At 40.1% G+C, this 19265-nt stretch overlaps 1 protein-coding gene across 9 annotated transcripts in view; it reads left to right on the forward strand.

Annotated features, from left to right (window-relative positions):
• The window catches only part of camk2g2 (calcium/calmodulin-dependent protein kinase (CaM kinase) II gamma 2), a 61708-nt gene extending 48445 nt beyond the window's left edge, over nucleotides 1-13263 (forward strand). For 2 of the 9 annotated variants that reach the window (XM_070915748.1, XM_070915749.1), the window contains 9 exons: nucleotides 2857-2937; nucleotides 4737-4781; nucleotides 6230-6275; nucleotides 8624-8728; nucleotides 9098-9223; nucleotides 10217-10292; nucleotides 10506-10600; nucleotides 11682-11933; nucleotides 13189-13263. In XM_070915748.1, coding sequence (XP_070771849.1) covers nucleotides 2857-2937; nucleotides 4737-4781; nucleotides 6230-6275; nucleotides 8624-8728; nucleotides 9098-9223; nucleotides 10217-10292; nucleotides 10506-10600; nucleotides 11682-11914 — 807 coding nt within the window. In that variant the 3' untranslated portion in view covers nucleotides 11915-11933; nucleotides 13189-13263. Of the gene's footprint in view, nucleotides 1-2856; nucleotides 2938-4736; nucleotides 4782-6229; nucleotides 6285-8623; nucleotides 8729-9097; nucleotides 9224-10216; nucleotides 10293-10505; nucleotides 10601-11681; nucleotides 11934-13188 lie in introns of all 9 variants that reach the window. The other 7 variants (XM_070915751.1, XM_070915752.1, XM_070915753.1 and 4 more) reach the window with 4 other exon arrangements.
• The last annotated feature ends 6002 nt before the right edge of the window (nucleotides 13264-19265 follow it).

Here is a 19265-nt window from a genome sequence, read left to right on the forward strand (position 1 = left end):
TAGTTCAGGCAAAACATTGTTTTTTTCCCCCGATAATTTTAGTATTTCTTTAGAAATTTGGTCTATAGATCTTTTTATTGATTAATTACACTTCAAAATAAAACTTATACTGCTTCTTACTAAACAGTAGGGTTGGATATCTGATACATGCGTTTCAGTACTGATAACAACTTTTTTATTTAACAAAAGAAGCCAAATGTTAAGTGTTGTCTAAACACAAGCAGCCGTACATGATTTAAATCAGAAATCAATGTGCGATGGACACATTTCAGCTGGTATTAAGAGAGTATTGAGGTCTGATACCCAGCCCTAATAAAACGTTTCAGTTATAAATAACACGTTGCACTGAACATTTAATTTCTGGTAAACACCCTTTTTGTTTCAACAGCACTGAAATTGTACTGAATACTTGCCTCAGGTGTCCTCAGGTGTCCTCAGGTGACCTTTCCTGAGTCAATAAATATTATGAAAGAGGCGAACAAGATTGAATCTCAACTTCCTGAAACGGTGGATAATGTTTGTGAAACTCAGCCTGCATATTTGCGCTTTTAGAAGGGACTGTAGCTTGCCTTGTTGGTCTCAGTGTTGCACATTAGTTTTTCTGTCAGAAGATGTTCCTAATAGGCCACAGAGGCTGCCAAAATACCCTTTAAAGTCACACTGGGGTATTCGCTCATCTCAGAGTTGTAGAAAAACAGCTGAAAAACCTCCCAATACTTTCCTGTTAACCTTTTTATTGACATAATCTGTTCGTCCACACCTCTTAACTTCCTTGTGGGAATACTGATTTGCGTTCAAGAAGCTTCTCTTTCTCCTTCCCCTCCAGTTAACCCGAGGCTGAAGGGAGAGTCCAGCTCAAACTGTGCTTTCCTGTTCACATCACACATTCCATCTATAATCTAAAGCTTTAATCCGCACCTCTGTTATGTAGCTGAACCTCTATTCTGGCTTGCAGGTTCTAACAAAATGGGACCAAAGTAAACGTGTGAGTGAGCAAGTAATAAAGAATTACAGGGGTACTCCACAAGTATTAGTATTAGTATTAGTATAGTATTAGTATTACACAGCCATAAAGTTGGGAGACTCAAGAGAAATAAAAGAAAAAGAATGATCAAAATTCAAGCAGCAGAGGCTGAAATATCCTGACTTTTAGTTCCTAGTATGGGTCAAGCTCCAAAAACACACTCTTACATTCCCCATAATGCAACCAACACCATCTTTGTGTTAGTCCCTCCCTGCCCGGTAAGTGACCATGTTTTTCAAACCCCTAGTTTGTAACGCAGACTTTCTGTGGAAAATGTGTAGTCCAGAGCAACAGTCATAATACAACTGCTTTCACAGTCTGAGTGGTAAACTGACCCGTATGTGTCAGTTTCTCTTTAATACATAACAGACCATTTCTTGCCACTATGGTGCGCGTAAGGCTGGAGGCATGGATTACAGAAATCACCACAACAGTCAAGTCAAGTTAATTTTATTTATACAGCCCAATATCACAAATCACAGTTTACCTCAAGGGGCTTTTCAATCTGTATAGCAAACAACACCCTCTATCCGTAGACCCTCGATACGAATGAAGAAAAAACTGAAAGAAACCTCGCAATAAAATTAGAAACAATGTGTTTATATTTACTTAAAGACATTGAAAAAACGTCTTAATACCTTCAAATATACTTAAAATGGCTTAATGTCTCATGGCTGTCATTATATATCAGTTGATTTCCTGAGAGCGCAGACAATGAACATGACAGTAAACTCATTTTTTAGTTTAATTAGAACGTATACTGTATATACTCTGGCTCAGCAGGGTGCACCACTGCACTTGCAGAGAGAAATGTTCATTCAGTAAAACTATATAATAACAGACTGTGCAGGGGACCATTGAAACACATGTTTTCCATTTCTTTCCAAATCTTTTTATGGATCTTTTTTTTATGGGCGAGCCAACTTAGGGTTGTTCAAGACAATTGGGTGAACTAAGGAGTTGCAGTTATGCTAAAGTAGTTTTGTGGGTCAAATGGGTTTTAGTATTACAACGGCAGTATTATAAACAACAACATACAGTACGTACGTTGATGCAGACACACACTGAAAAACCTGTCATCAAGGCCTTTCACTGCATGCACAGACCTGGACTGGTAACCATTATTATAAACTTATTTTCTGACTCGGTTACACATACTTCGGCTGTGTTGCTGCCAGAAATGAGGCCACCAGACCAGTTGGCTGGTGCTTGTTTTAGATACAAACGCTGGGAAAATACTTAAAATCCACTCTGAAAATATGTTCAATGTTTTAAAATGCATTTGCTGACTAACTGTTCTGTATTTTTTTTTAATGTTGTGCAATGTCTGCAAAAGTTGTAGACATTAAATGCAGGCATACACCAGGACGCTAGACTCAAAGTACCCTTTCAATCACTCAATACACAGCTTTATAATAGAAATAAAAATGACTCTTGTCAGTTAAACAAGTTAGGAATTCAGAACAGTTGTTTCTGCAAGTTCCTGCTGATCAAAAGAAGGCTTATGATATGGATTAAAAAGATAATTTTGAAGCTACGTGCACAACAGACATACAGAGAATACAACAACAACTGCCCTTTAAAATGCACAAGGCAGCAATTTGCAGATTATTGATGCAGATATTCAAATAAATCTGTTTAGCATTGACCTCCTGCACTTTCATCTGACTCCCAGATTGTGCAGTTTTAAATCCTACTCATTTACAATATGTGGAATATTTTATATTGGGCGTGTAATGCCTCGATTCCTGTTCTCCACCTGAGATTCCTATAGGGTGGTTTATGGTTTAGACCCAGTTGGAGTCATTCTGTGTTGTGTTTCTTTGCCCCAGTCGCAGGGAAACAACAGTAAAAACAGTGTAGTAAGCAGCAGCAGCACCAAAGACAGCAGCATGTCATCTTCAGCACCAATGGTACCTCATCTCTATTTGGTTTCTCTCACATTGCTTTTTACAGCATCATTTCATTGTTTCCATCTTTTTAATGTTTAGTTCTGTCTCCTCCTCATCTTTTCGTCACACCCCATGTTAAGTGAAATCTTCTCTGTACTTCGTCCTCTCTCTCTCTCGTCCTTCATCCTCTGCCTCTCTGCTTCTGTTTTGATCACAAATTGTGATGTTATCAGTGGATTTGATGACTGGTTCGTGCCTTTGGGTGTCTCTCCTGGCTTGTGTTTTACCCAGACCTCCCAGACAGCCGACACTTAAATCAACTTCTGCTCAGCCACAACCTGGTGACTCCTTTGTCTGTTCAACTGTGTCACCTGAGCTTTGTTGATGGTCTTTGAAGAAGAACAGGGTTTTGGCAAAAGGTTCGACCTCTACTACGTCACAAGACGGCATTGTACAAATTTCTCTTTGGTTTGTGAATTGTAAATGATGAGGACTTCTGGGTAAAACAGAAACCAGAGTAGATGGGTAATGGGTATGAGAGATCATACTATCATACTATGAGGATGCAGCCCCTGTGTTCATATATGGCATGGGATTGAGACAAATGTACAACATACAATAGAGCCGGAAATATGGCAGGAAAGATGTCAAGAAAATCTCAACTTAATGAAAGCCAAACCTGCAAAAGCCAAAGATGAGAAGATCAAGACCTTCAAGACTTGATTGTCTAACATTAAGTTAAGAGCTATAGCCGGGAGGCGATTAGCTTAGCTTAGCACTAAGACTGGAAGCAGAGGGAAACAGCTCGCCTGGCTTAATTGGCTTAATCTTTCATTTAACTCTCCAAAGGCAACAAAATCCACCTACCAGCACCTCTGAGTGCACCAACCCTTAGAGGTTAAGACGATGGACCACAACATCCTGTCCTCTCTCCACTGTCTGTACTGAAGGCTTTAAATGCCTCAAAAAATACTTAAAAAATTCCCCTTAATCCCAGATGTCATCGAAGGGGCTGCATGTTCTAAGGCTCTAGTTCCTGGATGTTGGGTCCAGGGTTGATTGGGATCAGGAGTGTGTGACATGACTGACTGACTAAACCAGTAAACTGTGGGTTTGTTTTCCAAACAATGCAGTACTTGGAGCTCTTGAATTGCTTTGTGCTGAACGTTTCTGTGGCAGAGTCAAGGTTGAGGATGAGGAGTGATTACACAAACACACAGTCACCATGCAGATTCACATCCTTTACTCTGAAATGTTCCTGATAACGAGTGTAATTTACGCACTGAATAAAGTAATGTAGCTTTGAGCTGTGAGCCAGTACCATTTGGCATGTAGGGGTAAAAGCTAGTGTGCATCTGCTAAGTGAAAACTGCACTCCAAAAACTCAAAACATAAAAGTAAGAAAATGGTAAACTGAGTCCATATAGTAACGAAACTGTTACGTTCGATAACTTCCAGGTGACGTGAACGTGCCACAACATCTGCCCTCACACTTACATGCACATGCAGTCACTCACAGAACCCTCCTCCTCCTCCTCCTCCTCACTCACGGCCCTGAATATGTGTCCATGGCTGTTTTCATGCATTTTGGAGACTCTGAAATGAGTGGGCCACAATGCTGGTGAATGGGGAGCAGACAGTCATCTGTTTGATCGCCATAAATGCTCCACAACCTCTGTGCTTTTGTTTTTGGTGTGCGCACATGCGTGTGTTTTGTATGTTTGTTGTCATGGAATATGTTGGTATTCCCTGGCATCTTCCCTGGTGCCCCCACACCCAACCCCTCCCTGCATGGTAAAGTGTCTCCTACCTCCCTCCAGGAAGCCCAGACCACTGTTGTACACAACCCAGCTGACGGCACCAAGGTAAGCCCCTCCTTCTCCCACCACTAGCCACCAGCCACTACTAACACTCGCAGGTAACTCGTGGAGGATTTTCTCTAAATATACTCCACATACGTCGCAAACCACTAAAACAACTCTCTACACGTTATTGTGCAATTAATGCGAGCTGGCTTCTGTCAGCATGTTTCATTGAGTACCAGAAGGGATCCTGTGAACCTGTGAACTCCCCATATCTGCAGATTAGTACAGATCCTGCTTGTAGTGAAGGTGCACCATTATGGAGCCGCTGGAATAAAGTGTTCAGTGTTTTATTATAAGCAAGTAATAAATAAAAAAATACTTTTAGCTTTGTAAATGATGCATGAATAAACTCAAAGTAAAAAAAAAGATATAATAAGACGTTTATTAAATTTGCCAAGTGAAAATTGTATTTCCTCATTCTGTCTTTAAATGATGAATGAATGCTTGAATTATACAGGAGCTCTAACTAGCCAGCACGTAACAGCTGGCCAATCAGAGCTCTTGCTGCTGCACTGTGTGTTGGACCTGATCGAAATTTTAGGTGGTGTACAAATGATTTGGGATAACAAAAAGGGAAAAAAGAATTTTGAGGTTCAGTTTTTAAATAATATATTAAATAATAAATTTAATTAGAAATACATTTTTAAGTTCCAGTTTTCAAGTTAAAGTCCAACTTGACTTTGAACTAATTTACTAACATGTCTGCAGTATGATTTAAGCACCACTGCTTGTTTTCCCTTAAAAGGCCAAATAAATATATATATTTCATAAAAATGTAATAATTTCTGTTAGCAGAGGTGCTCGTTAAAACTATAAAAACTATAAAACGTGACAGGAAAATGAATTGATTATGATTTAAACACTGTAAAAGTACATAACTATTCTGGTCAAACTTATATGAAAGAGAAAATCCTGCACGTACCGTCTTTAACAGCCGCACAGACACACAGACTTTTTAGTAAGATAGGAACCAACTGCTGTGTTGCTTGCGCTGTTATGTCGGTGTACAAGCTTGCAAAATACTAATATCACTAGATAATCAAACGCCAACATTTCTTTACATTGACACTTCTTCTTCTCCTCACGTAGACTTTGCCGCGCTGGCATGCTTCCTCTGGAGGAGCAGTTACACACTAACATGCACTTCCTGTTAAAATTAGCTACAGGATTTAAAATAGCTCACACACTTTGTTGCTCTGGTTTGTGTGGCTCTCTGCGCTTCTCCTCGCTGCTGTCCTGGCTGGTTTGTGCTCCTGGGAGGGAGTCGTCCATCCGTCCATCCGTCTATCTGTCTGTCAGGTTGTCTGTGTGTCCACAGCTTCCCAACCCCGTCTCACTTACACATTAAAGAATTGTTATTCTTGCTATTTCTACTCTCTCTTTATCCTTCTTTCCATCTCTTTTTCTTTTTTTTTGTGTCTCTCCTTTGTCTCCTTTCTGTCCGTCAGGGCTCCACAGAGAGCTGTAATAACACAGAAGAGGAGGAGATGAAAGGTAGGAAAGGTACTTGTCCAACTTTCACCTACTCTGCATGCCTGTTTTTGTTCACTCTATGCCGTGTCCAGGTTTATCAGATAGGGAAGTATTACAATAGATCTCACACTGTATTTTCCTCACTTTATATTTGAGGTAATGTCTGCTGGGTAGAGGTTTCAGGCAACTGTCACCTCTGTTGTTCCACAACAAAGAGCTTCAGTCAGAGTAATGGGGGCCTGGAGATCCAGAAAGTTTAGTGGTTGAAAAATGACAGATGCCTTTGAGCATCACAGGAAAGACAAATGTGACGTGAACTATTATACTGGATATAAACGCTGTGCACATACCAGTGCTGCTATCGTCTCCTGTACAAAGTGACAACATGGTGGTGTAGTGGTCATCGAGAGAGCCTTGTAACCAAACAGCAGGTCACAGCAGCTCTACTCATACATTATAAGTTGCTCTCGAAAATGTGTGGTTCTGTTTGGTGGAGCTGGGTGATAATTCAGTATCATCCTTCATCGGTTTTCAGAGAAATTGAAATTCAGTCGTCCAAGTTGATGATTCCACAAATCGTACAACAAGCATTGTTTTAAATGTGTTCATTATTATTATTTTCGTTATTCTATAGGTTGAAAAGTAGAGCTGAAATTGTGATTTGGTTAATCAATTAGTCGGTTGACAGAAAGTTGCGCCGCTACAATTTTGATAATCGATTATTCGTTTGTCAGTTTTAAGCAAAATGCCAAATAATTAAATTTTGGTCGGACAAAACAAGACATGTGAAGACGTCACCTTAGGCTCCGGGAAAATGTTATGGGAATGTTTTACTCTTTTCTGACATTTTCTAGACAAAACAATGAATTGATTGATCAAGAAAATAATCAGCCGATTAATAGAAATGTAATATAGTGAAAAGATATCAGAGGTATGCCTTCCTCAGCTCCTTCTGGAGTTTAACACCTGGTATTAGAGCTGTCCACTTGTGATTGGATCACCCAGGAGGGATGTTAATACCAGGTCTGAACAGGGCCTGTCTCCCCCCAAGTGGCAGAAGAAAATGGAATAATGCAACATGAAGAGGCTTTGTTGTGCTTTGAATAATCTTCAATCAAACTGTCCGATGATAAAGGTGTTTTTATGCAAAGCCACTATGTGTAGAACATTTCTGACTTTCCCCTCGAGGCGGGTATTAGAAAAAAAAAAACGTCTGTGACAGACAGCAAGCTGCTGTGACCCCCTCCCTCGGGGAAGGGGTGTCCTTGGTGTCCTCCACGGATCCGACCAGAGGACACTAAGATGAATGAGTTGAAAACAACCATTGTCTCATTTTTCTACTAACTAAAACTTTAATTATAGTAATTATAAAATGCTGTAATCGCATAAAAGCTCTACACATTGTGGCTTTTAGTCAGAAAGTGGAAGCTTGAATGTCGAGTACCTCGAGGAGTTTGATTGATAGTATACACAGCTTTGTGCAGAACAAGGGCACGCTGCTCTCACTGTATTTACCTCCAGATCGGCAAAGGCTCAAATACAGGACCCCTGTATTCATCATCGTCTACCATATGTGGGTACCTGCGCCTCACTTTGACTGTTGGTGTCCGTGAGTGTGTGCGTGCCAGCATCAGTCGCCTTTAGCTCGGTGATGACCCTTTAATGTGTTCACGTTAATGAAGTAGGACAGAGCTACTTGCAGCTTTCCAGAGCAGAGTTAATCCTGTTACTTAAGGCAGCTTTCTGTGGTTTACAGGCACTCGATCTTATGGAGTAGATCATCACTGACATGCAATCGAGACGCTGTTGTTCCTGTTCTCTCTCTCTCTGAGGTTGAATGAACTTTATTTTGAAATGAATGCAATGTAGTTTCTCTGAAATACAAACTCAAACACTGTTAGGAAGCATCAACTCCTCCGTGTACAAAATCAGAGTGAAGTCTCGAGGTCAGCATTTGTTTTATGGCTGCAACTAATGATTAGTTTCTCAGTTATCAATTTTGTCTTTAAAATGTCAGAAATGGATATGTATTTACATGTCTTGTTGTATTTGACCAACAGTCCAAGACTTAAAGATATTTCAGTTCAGAAATGACAAAGAAAAGCAGCAAATCCTCACAATCGAAAAAGCTGGTTCTATCAATTATTTTGCATTTTTGCTTGTAAATGACTTAATGACACTTAATCTATGATCAAAATAATTGCAGATTAATTGTCTGCCAATGGATTTATCCATTCATGGTGTAATTGTTGCAGCTCTAATATTTTGTACTATTTTTTTCAGTCCAAACAATCAATTTATTGAACATTTATTGATGGTTCAACTCAGTCTCTGTGCTTCTGTTTGTGTGTTTGTCTCGATGGGGGCAGTGGCTGCCTGTGAGTCCACTAGTACAGACAGTGCAGTGTTAAGCCAGTGCAGCGCTACTGAGGAACAGACCCAGACCCTGTCTCCTCACTGCCCACCACCCACCTGTAAGTCGGCAGCAGCTCACCTGATTCGGCTCTCAGCTCTGACCTTTGTGTCCTGACCTTTCCTCTTACGCTTCAGCAACAAATCTACCCCTCAAGAAAAACAAGACATTTTGGCTCCACATAAATAAGACTACATGACCTCTTCTCTTGCACTCTTCCACCAACTCCTCTGCCCTCCTGTGCTGCCATCTACTGGCACCCAGGCCTGACTGCAAGCTACTGTTTCGGATGTTTGTCTGGAGTCTAATTTCCTGTAATCACTGCTTGATTTGTGCAGAATAAACGCATGTTAAATGTAAATGGTTATATGGCTTCTCAGCTTTGCTAAATATAACTTCATTTTACTGGGATGACTGTACCTGCCTGCAGCTCGTCCCCTGCAGGAGGCTGCTAGCAGCCCCAGTGCCCCTCAGACCAGTCCAGCTCAGAGCTCCTGTCCTGAACCAGAGCCCACTCTGTCGCCCCCCGCAGGCAGCAGCAGCAACCTGCAGCAGAGTAAGTGCCAGGCAGGCTGTGCAGTGTTTGTGCCAAGGCTCCTGAAGCAGTGAGTGTTCGTACAGTCTGTTCTAACTTTCTGTACCACTTGATGGCAGAAGGTTTGAGGACTTAAACTGACTCTATGAACACAGAGTTACATGCAGGTGTGGTGGATTTGCTAGCTGGCTTTTCTGGCTCAGCAGCTGCATGTTCGTTAAAAAGTGAACAAAAGTCTTTCAAAGTGCGTTCATCTCTGCTGGTTTATTCTCTTAGTTCAACTGTTTGCATGCAGTTTGTGCTTTTCTGGTTTGAACATTTCTCGGCTTTTATGCCTCATTCTCTGATTTTCTCCTGTAGTTGAGGAATGATTTGGATTTTATTGGTGTGGGTTTGTGTGTGCACATTGAAAGATTTTTGGAGCTGTCAGGTTGTCTCAGTTGAAGTTTGTCTTCTCAACCGTTTGTTTGGGCATGTTTTGAGCTGTGACATCTTGTTGCACTTGACTCAACCATTTGTTTCTCACCAGACGTTACAGGTTGCTGCTTCCTTCTAGTTTGTGGGGTAGTTTTCATTAGTAACTAGTTTAGTTTTAGAGGGTTTACAAAACTGAATATTGCTATGGAATACAAAGTGTTAGTTAACTGTTAGTTAATGCCCAAAGCAACCAACAAATGTGAAAAAACTATTTCCATTGTTTGTTTCTGGGTGAGACCTTTTAAAGGTTTAAGTTCTTTGTTAAGCAGCGCAGCATCAAATACTCTTGATGCTGTGTTTAACATGGAGAGTGTGGTGTGTTTTTGTTTCTACTGGGTGACTTCAAATGTCACTGTCATTACTACCAGAGGCGGCGCCCATGTCATGAACTTAATTCAAATGTCACAGGTTTCCAGTAAGTCCAGGGAGAGCACGAGGAGCTGTACGTGTTTGTTCAACCTCCCAATGACGTCTTTAACCTCTTCTGGTCGTCTTCCCCCTCCTTCCCTCTCTTCCCTTCCATCTCTCTGTTTTCAGCTCGTAAACAGGAGATAATAAAGATGACAGAGCAGTTGATTGAAGCCATCAACAACGGGGATTTCGAGGCTTACACGTAAGTTTGCATAAGCTTTAACGATACTCACTTTGTAAAAGTAATCTTTTAAGTGCCTTGTTTGAGGCTCCGTTTTCTGCCTGTCACTTATAACAGAAAGTCTTAATTGATTTTCCTGCACAGCTTGATGTCACCAAAGCTTTCTCCTCATTCTTCCCTGCAGGATAAATTCTTAAGCTAAAGTTTATTTATGGTTGTGTTTTCCTCTGACAGGAGAATCTGTGACGCTGGACTGACTTCTTTTGAGCCGGAGGCTCTTGGAAACCTGGTGGAGGGCATGGACTTCCACAAGTTCTACTTTGAGAACTGTAAGTTGCCCAGTGTTGTATATATTCATCACACAGTCTTCATCTGTTTACAGTAGTGCCTGATTGTTCTCTGTGGATCTACAGGCACACTGTAGTTGGCCTTTTGTTAACAAGAGTTCAGTCTACAATTAGTGTTGTGTAATTATTTATTAGAGTAAAAGAAATGTATATTCTAAAATCTGCATTAAGACAAATTATTGGGGGAAAATATAGATGAATGACAAATCTGCACATGTATAATAAAAAAAAAACAGGGACCCACTGTTAAAACTGCTCCGTGGTCAAAAACTCCACACGGCAACTTTAAATCATTTTTTTGTAGATTTCTCTGCCTACAAGAATTAACAATATGAAACTTGAAGTTCAATCTCCTATCAGAAATGACCAAGCAATTCATCCAGATATGGATCTTTTTACCCTTTTGTCTGATGATGCAACAGATATTTTTATTATTGATGAGTCTGGCAATTATTTAATCAGTTAATCACAATTTCCTGAAGCCTAAGTTGACTTCTTCAAACTGCTTGTTTAGACTAAGAAAAACAGCAAATATTCACATTTGAGAAGCTGGACTCAGTGACTTTGAGGCATTTTTGCTTAAAAAATGACTGAATCGACTATCAAAACTTTTGCAGATCAATCGACGAATCATTGCAGCTGTCCTTTCATCCCTTCAGAAATCTTTGGTATAGATGTAGCACAGTGGCAGGGATATTAACCCCTTAAACTCTACAGTGTGTCCACCTTTTCAAACGTGTACTGTAGCTACAAACAGAACTTTAAAAGGTTCAGATAGTCTCCAAACACCTATTGTCATGCTAAACTTTGGGGGAAATATGTGTAAAATGATAAGCGAGACATAATGAACTATCAAATGCATTAAATGTCAATGTGATCAGTTTGTAAATTCACCCCTTAGGTATCTAACAGTTAGCTCCTCTGACGTTTGAAGCAGCCAACAAGTGTTGCCTGTGGCAGCTGTAAACATGCTAAATGCTCTCAAATTGTTTGATTTAGCTACTCATCGACACCTGACAAGTCCATTTACAAACAGCTGAAGTTTACATTTCCATCCCCACAGTGCTGAGTAAAAACAGCAAGCCAGTGCACACCACCATCCTCAACCCCCACGTCCATCTGATCGGCGAGGAGGCCGCCTGCATCGCCTACATCCGCCTGACGCAGTACATGGACAGCCAGGGCCGGCCGCGCTCCTGCCAGTCGGAGGAGACGCGTGTGTGGCATCGCCGCGACGCCAAGTGGCTCAATGTGCACTTCCACTGCTCAGGAGCACCGGCTGCACCCCTGCAGTGAACTGACACCCCAGGCCCAGGTAAGGTGATAACACCTCACTATTAGGGCAGTCCGAGGGTACAACAGCAGCTTTCTGAGCTTTTTGCACCAGTTATTTAGATCTTCTGATGGTTTTTAAGGTTCAACATTTTCTTTTAAAGCTACAATATGCAGCTTGTAGCCTTGAGGCAGCAAAGCTTCGTTAGTTTCCCCCTCCTCCCTCTTAGGTGGGCGAGTCCCTGCCCCAGAACTCATCTGTGTCCACCTTTAAAACTGAAGCAACTGTCAGCGAGTCCAGTAAACTTGAGAGATTCCTAAGTAAACGGTGACTGTTGGCAGTCTCTAATGAATACACACATTTCTCACGGACATGATGGATCATGATTTTATTAGCGTCACATCAGCTTCATTTTCTGAAATTGAAGGATTTAGGTTTGTTAAAGACAAACACATGCTGATGGTTGTGTACTGTTTCCAATTACTGTTATTTTAAAGGAATAGTTCAACATGTTTATTTGCTTTCTTTCCGAGAGTTAGATGAGAAACTCTATCGTTCTCATGTCTGTGCGTTAAATATGGAGCTTGAGTCAGGACGTGATTAGCCTAGCTTAGCATAAAGACTGGAGGTGAGGGTAAAAAAAAAAAAAAGCACGTAACTCCCCCTAAAATCACAAATTGTTTATGTTGTTTATGTACAGATCAAACAAACAAGATACATTGTGTTAAGTAGTGAGCTTTAGAGGTGCTGGTAGGTGTGTTTTTTTAATTTAAGACTGAGCCATTTATGCTAAGCTAACCACATCCTGGCTTCAGGTTCATCCACAACACATAGACTTGAGAGTGATGTTGATCTTCTCATCTAATTAAGGTCGAATAATGCAGCTTTAAAAGTGTAAAAAAAAAGTGTATATAATCACATTTTAGTGAATGATACAAAAACAGAGCAGAACAGCCTGATATGGCGGTTTAGAAGCGTTTATTATGCTAATGGCGCGATGTGAGGATAAAAATATGGGCACTTCCTATGAAGCATACTGGCAGCTTAACAGGCACATTGTCTGAAAGAAAAATACATCGCTGTTGAATATTTTAATTGTCATTTTTTAAGCTTTGAATAACACAAACAAATACATTGACCTCCATTGAATTGGAGTGACAAAATTATCAAAATGTCAACATATAAAACCTAAACTATCTTGGCTAGAAACCACTAGGGCTGAGTGAGCTTTTCCCCCCCTTTTTTGTAATTTAGGTGAACAGTTTGTACACTAACCGTCTCATTCTTCCTTCTCCAGCTTTGCCTGAACTCTAAAGCTGTTTGGAGCATTTAATCTCCGTGGTTGGATTGGTGCCTGGATCCTGGATCCTGGATCCCGGGAAGAGTCTGCTTGGAAAGTTGTAAAAACACAAACGTGGGGGAAAATACATTATAAATTAAAAAAAAAGAAAAAACAAACAAGCAAAAAAACAAAACAAAAACATATTACAAAAAGCTTGACTGAATGATCGACCACACCGACCAACACCAATCCAGTCCAACTCTAGCTAGATGAGGTCGGGGCCCGGCTGACGTCAGCCCCTTCTTGCAGATGGTGCATGCTTCTGGTGGCGACACAGGGGTGATGCTGTCCTGGTCCTTTTCTCCCATGGCCTTTATTTCCCCGTCTTTGTTTTGTCTGCTGTCTGGAAAAGTATTAACATGTTAAAAAAATAAATATATATACATAACAGAAAAACAAGTTCACACACACAGTGAATAGGACTGGGGCGGCATGTGGAAAAATGTGATTTCTTCTTTGTTTTGTCTTGAGAGAGCAGCAGAACGTCTACTTTAATAGAAGTTTTGTTTGTTTTACAGTTAACAGGTAGATGTGGGTGGGGCTTATGGGGACTGGAGCAACTAATATCTACTTAATATCAGCATTTAACACCCGTTTTATGTGTCAGGTTTGAGCATTTGTACACAATGTTCTAAAAGGGTTTAGGCGTCGTGATATTGAAGGGACCTTTATTTTTATTTTGTCTTTTTGTATTATGTGTTATTAAACTGTTTGTTTTTATCTCCTGAATGATGCATTTTAAAGTATTTTGTTTGAAAAAGGATAATTTTTAATCAAAAGGGGGATTTTATTTAATAGAAGTGTGTATAAATAGATATTTATATAGGAGAAAAGGGGAAACATGATTTAGATTTCAGGGTGTAAGGAGGGGAGTTACGCATTAGAACGGGTGGGGTTATTTTTTCCAGCTTTGGAGGTCCCGAGGTGTAAATACAAAGAGACACACACAAATACACACACACACACACTTAAGGTCCCTGTGCTCCAGCCTTTAGGGTTGAGCCTCTTTTCTCTCTCTCGAGCTTTAGACTCCACATCCAGGCCAGCTCATCCTGAAGTTGCAGAAGGCCTCCATCTGCCTGCCCTGCAGTGTTTGGAGTCGACCACTAAGAGACGCCATCGGTCAAAGTCTAAAGCTCCTCACATCTCTTGAACTACCTAATCTGAAAGCACGGACGCACTCTCACGCCAACTTCTTCAGTTTTATCTGTTTTTTTTTTAGTATTTTTGACGTGAAGCATGAATTATTTGAACTATCTAATGGCCTGTACTGTTTTTGCACAGACACTTAAGACTCGATGCTGTTGTGTTCTCTCTTCTGAGGGAGTGAACCTTTCTGCAACTTCAGGTTACGCTCGCCAAAATCCTTCCCTTCCGCCCTACCTCTGCCCCTCTACTTCCATCATTCCTGCCTCTTATACTCTCCACATCTGTTCCTCTTGTGACCTTCGCTAACCAGCCCCCATTACTGTCTTAGTAGCACCACGCCGCGTGATGATGATGACGATGATGATGTCACCCTTATGCCTGTCTGTTGTTCTGATTGTGTTCTTAACAATGTGTATGTCGTCCGTCTTGGCTTGCTGTACTTCTGTGTGAAGTCCCGGCACTGTAAAAAGCATGTTTGAAAAGGGGATTCAGCCGAGGGGTCGGACAAAACAAAAGGCATGATGGGAAGAGGGCTGCGCTGGGACCTTTGCTGATGGCAATCAATAGATTTCGTCACTTTTGTCACAGTTTCTGTTGTAAACGTAGTAGTTGTTAGTGTTTTGATGTTGATATTTTTATCAGTTGTTTTCGCCAGAGCTATAAAAAAAAGAAATTAGGGGTTGAAGCGAGTGGACGCTCAGACTGCCACAGCCCTTTTTTACTGTTGTCCCCTCACACACTGATAAATACACTCACACCAAATGTTGAAATCTTAATACACTTAACACACTCATATGGCTAATTATATTGGAAGTCACCCCAACATATAAGCACATGAGATCTCCCTTTAAAGAAGACAGACTTATCTCTGTGTCAGTGGTTAAACTTCACTGTGTCGTAGAAACTTTGTGAGTGTGTGACTTTGTGCCAGTGGAGGGTGGAGGCTTTGCCCCGTCTGTCCCGTCTCTGTGCTACGCTTCTCCGCAGTAACTCGTGCTCGACTTGGGCTGTTGCTGGTGGTCGCCCTAAAAGCTGAAACCACGGCGATGCTTCAGAATCATCACATGTCTTCGTACGTACCAGACACAGTTGAGCAGATCTAAAAAAAAAAAAAAAAAGAAAAGAAAATGTTGTGAATCATACGTGAGACCCACCCTACTGTGTCAACCGCCTGTGCTTCTCTCCGAGTGCCGTGACATATCTGACATGAAAACTGTGTGCCCCCCCCTCCCCTCCCCCACACACACACTTTTTGCACCATGATGACGGCGCGTTGTAAAACCAGTACTGAAACTATGTGGTGTTTTTTTATGGTTCTAAGTAGTTCTAGTTTGTGCTGTGGGCTCTGGCCCAGTTGTCTGTTGATGCCACCAGTCTGACAAGATGCTTTTTCTTTCATTGTGTGTGTGTGTGTATTTCCACACAGTCATGGGGATGTTTGCAAGAGTAAGATGCTGTTAAACTGATCTGAGGGAACAACCAGCTGCGTAGTCACTTTGCCAAAGTATTTGGACGGTTGGACGAAGGAGAAATCAGCATTTTTGATTGCCGTGAAGGTCTATTTTGGCTTCATATCAATCAGACATTTTGACATGTTGTAGCAGGAAAAGCACAGCTGCAAACAATGACATTAATAAAGGCTGCATCCCATTCAGTTTCCCAGTTCCATGGTCCTGGCTTTCTGTTATGGCTTTCACTTAATGGAACAGTGCCATATTAGTTACACCTGTGCTTTTCCTGCTATGACAGTCAAAATCTGCCAATTCTGAATCTATTGAGGCAGCTGGTGCAGTGAGCCCACTCACACTTTTACCTTTTTATAGTTAGTTGTATAACAGTGATTCCCAATCCCAAAATTTGACCCTCTAAAATGAGGCAGCATCTACTTGTTAAACGTCACATATGTCAGTGGTGAACAGGTCTACCTATACTGTGAGAGATTTAGAGGTCTGAACAATAACAACGACCACAAACATCACAAGAAAGTAAGTTGAGTAACAGCGAATGTAAACAGAAACTGTTTACAAGGAAACTCCACAGGGGACATTCGATCACCTCGTGACCCCTCAGATTCGTCTTGTGACCTCAGGTTGGGAACCACTGTTAGTTAAACCATCGCCATGCTTTCGAATCTTTTTTTCCCCTCGTGCATCTCAGTAACTTCAGTTGATAGATTAATTGTTTCTTCGTAGTACTTTATTCGCTTTTGTCACTCATCCTTAAAAACAAACTAAATAAAAACCTTTTCTCACTTAGCCCTATTTTGCCATCTAGCATTGCAGATAGTTATTTTTTTTTTTTTTTAAGACATCCTTGAGATTTCTGCCTCCACCTCTATACAATGGAGACAAAACACATTTCATTTTTGATGCCCTGAAAAATTCAACAGCCACATCTCTTCCCTAATAATCCACATAGGGACTATTTTATTGAAAGAAAGTAGTTCCAATGAAAACTGATCAGAGTGACAGATATTTCTGGACAGATGTTGCTGTTGCATTTATCTATAACTTGCACATAAAATCAAAACTATCTGCAAGGCTGGAGAGTATTAAAGGTAAGTGAGAAAATATTTGTTGTAATTTGGATGAAGTGACCCTTTAAAAAGCAGCCCTGTATAACATGCAGGCCGTAATCTCCTAATTGTGAAATTTAATTACTACAGAACATTCAGAGTTAATTACCACTGAATTTATTGAATTTAAATATTTGACTTTGAAAACCATTTTCAAAGAGATCAACTCAAACCACATAAATTCAGATAGATTGTTTCAATAGATAGTGAATAGGATATTTCAACACTATAAATTCAGTAGTAATTATGTCACAATTAGGTGTTGATTTGCTTATAATATAATTAAATGGCCCATCTGTAGTTCCATAGCAGTACTACAGAGGGACCTTCAGCTGAAGTGTCATTGAGATCATTGTGATTTAATCGATATAACGTTTAAACATGACAGGGTATCGACTTTTCAGTCTCACAGTTGTAAATAGGATACGTGACCAAATATAAACTTATCTTTACACAGAATAACTTTGGGCTGATCACACCAACTACCTACAAGAGAAAGGTCATTCACAGTTAATAAAGCAGTTGGCCCTCTGTTGTTTTGCTTCATATACATATTTGTTTTGTAATACCAAAATACTTTGGCAAATATATATATGTTAGATTAAAGCAGCACCTGACTGAACTGAGGGGAAGAAAAGAAATAAAACAGATGTTGAAACAGGATATTTAAAAACCACAATCTTAAACAGCAAGACTATATATGCAGTTTTACAAATGGAAGAAATATGCATGTCTACTTTCTGGTAATTTTTCACTGTTTACTTGATAAAGAAATGGAATATATGTTACTTGCATCCTCAAGGTTATGAAACGGCTCCGTCTGAGATATATATCGAAATCACTTGATGTTATCTCACATTAAAGTGCATAAAAGATTAGCAAAAGCTTGTATGTAAGTAAATTTATTGCATTGTAACCTTGTACTAAAAAGGGGGCTACATGTGTCTATACCCTTTGAGTTTCAATTGGATGCTGGATTTTTGCATGACCATACAGTTAATAAATATCATACATTTAAAAACTATCACGTGTTTGTTTGGATGGTTGTTCTTCATAGCTTTGTTATTATTGGAAAATGAACGAGTATTTAATAAAAATAGCATTTAAATATTGGTGTCCGTTTCTCTCATGTTGCAGCTTAAATCTCTGTGTGTGTATGCAGTTATCAAAGCATCCAGTACTGTGGTTACAGCTGTTTTTATGCGATATTGTGATATATAGCATTTCAATATTTAAATATGCATCTGTTTAAAAACAAATTAGCCATTTAAGGTTTTGTAAAGAATATGTACATGTTAAATGCATTCAACATGGCTTTGATTTCCATATGTGCTATTTATCGGTTTCTGAAAAATATTCTCAATATCACGATATTGATTTCAACCGCAAGGCTCCATTGAGAAAATACATTCCATATGTGAGAGGGAAATAAATGACCTATTTTTAAAGTAGTTTAAAAAGGATGGCTGTCCCTGAGGTTTCCATTCACAGACTAATATCTACGGTCATGTTTGTGTATTATTACACCTGCTCTGTAGTACTACCTGTCACCTCCAGGGGGCGCCTAAGACCAAACAAATCAACCAAAAACTGCACAGGAGCTAAAGGGCAAGCGACATCTTTTACAACATGCAGTGAGAATTTCTGAAAGCAGTGGAACTTATTGTGTACTTATTAGTAATTTTTCAAAGCTGTCTTAAAACAATCCCATGAGTACACTGAAACAGGTTTTACCTTGCTCTAAACATTCCTCCTGTTCATACTAGCCATTAAAAAGATCTTCCTAATGCACTTCCAATTTAAGGTCATTCACAGTCCTCGTTTTGTGCAAAAATGTATTCGAAAGTTAAGCTTATCTTAAGTAAATAAGAGAATTAGAGAAATCAAGTGGGAAGTCTACAGATGTGAGCATGTAACAATTATTTTAAGACAGACTTGAAAACGTGATCCTATCCTTCACACCCTCATCTAGTAGATGAAGATTAAAGACATGCGAGTGTTTTCATACCTCTTAGTCATGGTGGGATCTTTCCTTCATCACTCAGGCAGGACATGATGTGTTCCCCTGCGGTGGCTCACAACAGACCCGCCACTGAGGACATGTTTACAGATTCTGGTTTGCTTGTCAAATACACTCAGTCCTGAGAATCAGCCACCATAAGTGAGAACACCTATGTAACACCAGTATATTCACCTTTTTCAAGCAAGGAGCTTCCCTTTGATGTAAAACAATTCTGCAAAAATGTTCAGCTTTTTGTACTTAAATTATAAAAAAGTCTTGCAGCTGAAAAAATCTTGAAAGTATTTA

Source organism: Enoplosus armatus, chromosome 12, assembly GCF_043641665.1.
Source record: "Enoplosus armatus isolate fEnoArm2 chromosome 12, fEnoArm2.hap1, whole genome shotgun sequence".
Lineage (NCBI taxonomy): Eukaryota > Metazoa > Chordata > Actinopteri > Centrarchiformes > Enoplosidae > Enoplosus > Enoplosus armatus.